Source organism: Megascapheus bottae, chromosome 23 (assembly GCF_031878675.1).
Source record: "Megascapheus bottae isolate mThoBot1 chromosome 23, mThoBot2.hap1, whole genome shotgun sequence".
In the NCBI taxonomy this organism is placed as follows: Eukaryota; Metazoa; Chordata; class Mammalia; order Rodentia; family Geomyidae; genus Megascapheus; species Megascapheus bottae.
This window is the reverse complement of record NC_143531.1, coordinates 5844757-5851215: the sequence shown is the minus strand read 5'-3', so window position 1 is coordinate 5851215 and position 6459 is coordinate 5844757. Positions and strand designations below refer to the sequence as shown.

Sequence of the window (6459 nt, the reverse complement as noted above, 5' to 3'; positions counted from 1 at the left end):
AGAGAGAACTGTGGAGCACACAACGAACCCAAACCGGAGAAAATATAAGTGAGGAAAACAAATGACCTTACTGTAGCATATTTGCAAGAATTACATCCTTGAAAAAAGCATCTAAACACAATAGAGAAATGAAATATATTTATATAAACATATTTAAATATATTTATATAAATATATTGTATATAATACCTTATATATTCACTAATATCTGATTTATACAGATATTTCTCAAACATAGAAGGAAGCAGATGGTCACCAAGGCTCCCATCTGTAATCCTAACTACTGAGGAGGCTGATATCTGAGGCTCATGGTTCCAAGCCAGCCCAGGTAGGAGAGTCCATGAGACTCTTCTCTACAGTTAGCCAGCAAAAAAATCCAGAAGTAGAGTTGTGGCTCAAATGGTAGAGCATCAGCCTTGAACAACAACAAAAAATACTCAGCAATAGTGCCCAGGCCCTGGGTGCAAGCTCTAGCACTATCCCTTCACCCCAGGAAGATGTAAGCGAACTAAAATTATAACAGTATTTTTTAAAGTCTGTCATGAGACTATCCACTTTATTTTCAAATAATTTAACTTCAATGTATCAAATGTTTTCCAATTTTTAATTTACTTTGTTTTTAAACATATAAATTAAACATTATTTTTCAAAATGGCTTACAGATTAAACAATATTACATAACCTCTTTTTATTACCAAATTCATGAACAGTCTAAGAAAAAGTTGAATAAACATAGAAAAAAAGATTAACTTTGCTATTTTCCCATAACATTTAATGTTGCAAATTTCCACTCTATAGTTACTCAAAATGGACAAGGGACAGCCTTCCTCATAAGTAATATTTTCACATTTATTAAAGATTCTTAGATTCAACCAATTTCCATAGCATTTTGTTTTAAATGGGGCTGTATCACTAAACATCACCACGTTCCAAACAAAGCACATTATTATGATGGTCGTTTGACAATTCCTTTTTCGGTTTTAAAATTCTGAAAACAAAAATCTCTGGCAGGGAACCCTCCTCAGACGTCAAGCTTTACAGGGAATCTCCATCTCATCCTGGAAAAAGATGATCAACACTGAATCTGTTTTCACCATTATTTTTTTTCTTCCCCAATATCCCAAAGGTAGGTGAGGGAGAGGCAGTCACTTGTCTCACTGATGGGCAGAAACCAATGGTCACTTGCCACAAGTTATTAGGGATATCCAGGTTCTAGGTTAAAAAAATATATGGTGATAACCCCTCGACTATTTTCACACGACGTTTCAAGATCATCTCCGCTCAAATGTCATTTAAAAAAAAAAGGGGGGGGGAAAGAAAGGAAATTACAGGGGTGAAAAGCCACATAAAATCCACCAAGGTCACCCATCACACATGAGTGTGAATCACAGACAGTCACTGAGAGAACACATGACAACGACAGCAAGGACAAGATCCCCACCCCGCTCCTCCTCCCCCTCCTTCTCCCCCTCCTCCTCCCTGCCTAGGGAGACTTCTCCTTCCTCTTGGGGACAGCCTCAGCTCGCGGGGTGGCCTCCACTCCATTCTCCGCTCCTTTCCTGGACGCCCTGGACCTTCTCTTCTTGGCGCCTGGGGCCTGCAGCCTGGCTTGGTCCACCCACCTCTGCAGGTGCACGGTGACCAGCGTCCAGGTGATATACGCCTGGATGGAACAGCTGGACGACAGCACGGCGATCTTGGCCGCCAGCACGTTCACGTTGCCACCCGTGGCGTCCCCGCTGCGCCCGGGGGATCCAGCCAGGTGCAATCCCACGGTCACCACAGACACCACCAAGGTCAGCAGGCGTCCCAGGATGAACACGGGGGTCCACGGCGACACCCCTTTCTGATATTCCTCATCGCTGAAATAAACCAGGGCGCACAAGTGGGAGAGGAACTCCACGAGGTAATGCAGCACCAGCAGCAGCAGGCCCAGGTGGTTCAGGGACAGCAGGTAGGCGCCAGCGATGTGGAACAGGTGGACCCCGAGGTAGACCAGATGTCCCGGCAGCTCCTGTTTCTTGACCTTCTGGAAGTAGAGTTCAGGGAAGCCATGGAACCAGTAAGCCAGCTGGGAGATGTAGAAGAACTTCATCTGGAAAGTCATGAGATTGTGGGGTGGAGTTCTCCAGAGGAGAGCTGGGTCGGACAGGCAGTCCTCGGTGACCAGGATGCAGGCGCCCCAGACGCACGACGCCAAGTAGAAAGCGCCATACTGGCCGGATTCATGACATTTGTTCTGCCGGGCCTTGGTGAACTGCATCCTCTTGCTGATCTTATCCAGCACGTACTCCTGCAGGGTGGCGTGCAGGACGATGGCCACCAGCATGTAGAAGAACACCGTGGCCAGGTCCCGGACACCGTAGTAGTAGAGGGTCTGGGTGCCCTCTGGGAGTGCCTGGTCCCCCTCCGCAGGGACCACCACGCCGTGCTGCAGCGTCAGGAACACGATGGATACCTCGGCTGTGCCCTCGAACATCAGACCCAGCACGAAGAACATGCCCACGCACGACACCAGGTCCGCGTGGTTCTGCAGGATGAACTCGTGGCTCAGCATCGGAGGGTTCTTGGCGCTCTTCTTGCGGAGCCCCATCTCGGCGCGCCCCCCCCTCCTCCCCACTGTTGGGGATGAGGAGGCGGAGGAGGGGAGGATGAAAGGAAGGAGGAGTGGGTTTGGGGAGGAGGGAGTTCGCGGCTTTCCCCTCCCAGCCTTTGCCAGGCGCAGGAGCGAGCAAGCAAGGATGCGCGCGCGCACCACCACAGCCGCCTCCCCTAATCCCCGGGTTCGGTCCTCACCGCGCCCTCACCGCCAGCCATCGCCGTTCCGGGGAACCTCGCGTGCCCCATCTCTCCACCCTTTCCCCCCACTCCACCCCCTTGCTCCAAGCTGGCCTGGGCCGCCTGCAAAAATCAAATCAAACCAAATAAAAATAAAAAAATCAATCAACAGTCAGAAGCTGAGCAGGGCCGGGCATGCGCACCAGGGAAAGGAGGAGGCAGGGAAGGAAATGGAGCGCCGCACACCCCCTCCCTCCTTCCCCCGCGCCGTCCACTCCACCCCCAGCCCAGGCCTGCGCCAGGCCCGGCGCGCGCGCGCTCGGGGATGCTTCCAGCCGCCCTGAGCCCCGCCGCCGCCCGACGCGCCGCCCCGACGTCGGCGCGCGTAACCCGGGGCAACCGACCCGCTGACAGCCTCACCAGCAGGACCAGCCCCCTCACAGTCTTCATTTCATCACAGCCATCACCCGCCCCCCCCCAACACACACACACCCCGCACCAGCCAGCCTTCCTGGCTTCTCTCAAGAACTTAGACCTGCCAGTGAAACCACTCTACAGAAGAAGAAAAAGAAAAAAATATAGATGTATTCACTAAAGCGCCAGCCCCCTTTCTCCTCTCCCTCCCCCTGGAGCCCTTTGTTCTCTCAAAAGAAAAAAACAAAACAAAACTGAACACCCACGGGCTCCACACTCACACATCCACACCTCTGGTGAATTGAAACAGGAGGAGGCTTGAGTCATGGTTGTCTCCAGAGCCTGAATTTCTTGCCATTATTCTGCCGTAGTCAGTCTGTCTGTCTGTCTGTCTGTCTGTCTGTCTGTCTGTCTCTCTCTCTCTCTCTCTCTCTCTCTCTCTCTCTCTCTCTCTCTCTCTCTCTCTCTCTCTCTCCTCCACCCCCCCCATCAGTCAGGCCTGGAAATATACTTAACTGGATCAACAGCAAAGCAAATAATAATAATAATATAGTAATATACTAATAAATTATATACTTATAGGCAAAAATAATAATTGTGGCAAAGATACCATCTGCTTAGCAACTCTATTTTGAAAGATTGCAGAAGTATTGAGCTACTCATGGGAAAGTTCTTCCACAGCAAAAAAAAAAAAAAAATAGTTGATTTTTCTATGCTCTGGCAAAAAGAAATCTTGTTCCATTTATATGGGTTTTTTTTTTATACAAGTCTCTAATCCATTTCAAAAAATGAATTGGTTAAGTGATAGTAGTTTTGTCCACTCAAATGTTGCTTTTCATGAGGAGTATGCATTTTCTTCGGTATGTCCTGACATGAGATCACAAGTTATTAATGATAGAATTAAAGTTTGAAATTTGGGATAAACAGCTCAAAAGAAAAAAGGGCCTAAAATATTAAGAATGAAGGCTAGATGTTTTTAGATTTCCTAGCTGTCTTTTATCATCCTTTCTATAAACCATGACACATAGATGCTGTTCTATCCTGCTGATATTTAACAAAATGTTCAAATCACTGGACAATGCACTTCCATTTGGTGGGCTAGCCAAGCAATAGCATATACAATCTGTTATAGAACATGTTCTTCAGTTAAGAAAAGTACTTACATAATTTAACTTAATCTTTAAGTAGCTGCAACAAGAAATTGCAAACAGATGTGAAAAATAAGTACACCAATAAGCAAGAAATAGTTTGGTGAAAGCTGTCTATATAAAGAACGTTGTTTCATGGTAATTATCAAGATATTAAGAAAGTGCATATGTTCCAATTTCTCATTAATGATCACTTTAAATACAATGACACAGACAACATGAGTGATAATTTTTGGTCCAGGATCTAATCACAGAATCACTTGTCTAACTCCTGAACTGACATTTCACCTGTATTTCTAGTTAAAACCCAATTTGTCAGGATTTCTATTCCTTTTTGTACAATACAGTGGATTTTGATTGCACAGGATAACAAAGAGTAACAAAATGAATAGCATACACATTTATGTATTGACTTACAGTATTATTTGTTACTCAAATAAGAAAAGCTATGATTTATGTATTAACAGACCAAAAATATACAGTAAGGCATTTTCCCCTCTCTGATTTTCAAGACAAAGAAAAATAGCCTCAGTTCAAGCTCTTTCTTTTCTTTGTGTAAAACCTAATGGTAATTCGAATCTTTCATCCAAAAATAATTGAATTATTTCCATTTGCATTTTAAATAATACATAAATGATAAATAGTAAAACATCAAATTTCTGAGCATATTGGAATCTATAAGGGTATTTTAATTCCATAATGTTGGATTTCAGGAGCTCCAATACCATAATTATTTGACAGAGAATTGAAAGGAATTTTAAAAATTAAGATGTCACTCAAATTGTTGTACAATTTAATGTATTTGAAAACTATGTTCCACAAAGCAAGAAAGAGATTTACTGAGATCCAAGGTTTAACCAATCATCTTATGCAAAAGCTCTAGACTATCATGGTTGGTGAATAATTTCTAATTTCTGTTCTAAAAGCCTGTTCACATAAGACATTTAAATTGCTCTATTTTCTTAAACACTGTGAGATATACCATTCAAAGATGAATCCAAACCACATGTGAATGCCTGCAATCTGTTGTGTCATCTAAGTAAGTGTTACTAAATAAGTGTATATTTACTTAAAACAGTTGGTCTAATCAATCTTAAAGAAACACATAGCATTTTTAGTGTAACCACAGTGTAGGGTAGGAGACATTTCCCCCAGTTGGTAGAGGGCTAGACATCCATCAAAAAATGTTTGGTCTCAGGAAGAGAAGGAGGAGGAGGAGGAAGAAGAAAAAGAGGGGAGGGAGGAGAAAAAGAAGAAGAAGGGAAACCATAATGTTGAGGAATACATTAAAATTGTATTTTTAGAAAACCCAAATTACCAGAAAGAAAATGTAGAATTTCTATTTTCCATTTTCATTACTATAAGACCTTACGCATTATTTTCATGACTACGTTAACATCAGTAATACACAAAATATGTATGTAATCCTTACAAGAAAGTAGAATCACAAATGCTGGCCAAACTACCAAACAGATACAATACTCAACTTCACTCAATTACCAATAAGAAAAGTACACTCTTAGGAAGCTCCAACATGTTTTATTTCAGAGCATAAAAACATCAACAATTAAAAATGCAGCATCTGGGCTGGGAGTTTGGCCTAGTGGTAGACGGCTTGCCTAGCATGCACGAAGACCCGGGTTCGATTCCTTGGTACCACATACATAGAAAAAAAGCTGGAAGTGGTGCTGTGGCTCAAGTGGTAGAGCTCTAACCTTGAGAAAAATCCAAGGACAGTGCTCAGGCCCTGAGTTCAAGCCCCACAACTGGCCAAAAAAAGATGCAACATCTATTTTTAAATTGTGATATAACTCACATATTACAAAATTCCCATTTCAGTATTTAATTTAGACCATTTCCATGTATTCAAAATGACTTGCAATGGTATGACTATATGACTCTTATAGGTTGGACATAGAACAAATAGTAAAAGAAAGTCATTTAAATATAGTAGGGATTTAACTACAGCTCTTAAAAGATTATCCGAGATAACAGTGTGTATCTCTCACAATGATGCAATAATTAGCAGGCATGGAAAGCTGTGGGAAATAACCATAAATACTTCAATCAAGAAATACTGTTACTCTTAATAGAGAAACACAAAGGTGAAATGCCTATG

The 6459-nt window shown here is 43.1% G+C and overlaps 1 protein-coding gene across 1 annotated transcript; it reads right to left on the bottom strand.

The window, feature by feature from the left end:
* Positions 1-1474: 1474 nt before the first annotated feature.
* On the bottom strand, positions 1475-2680 carry Tram1l1 (translocation associated membrane protein 1 like 1). The gene has a single exon (XM_090356559.1). It carries the CDS (start codon positions 2591-2593, stop codon positions 1484-1486), a length of 1110 nt encoding a protein of 369 aa, XP_090212685.1. The 5' UTR covers positions 2594-2680; the 3' UTR covers positions 1475-1483.
* Between the last annotated feature and the right edge of the window lie 3779 nt (positions 2681-6459).

Coding starts and splice junctions, on each gene's coding strand:
- Tram1l1 (XM_090356559.1), bottom strand. CDS start 2,593: ATGGGGCTCCGCAAGAAGAGCGCCAAGAACCCTCCGATGCTGAGCCAC.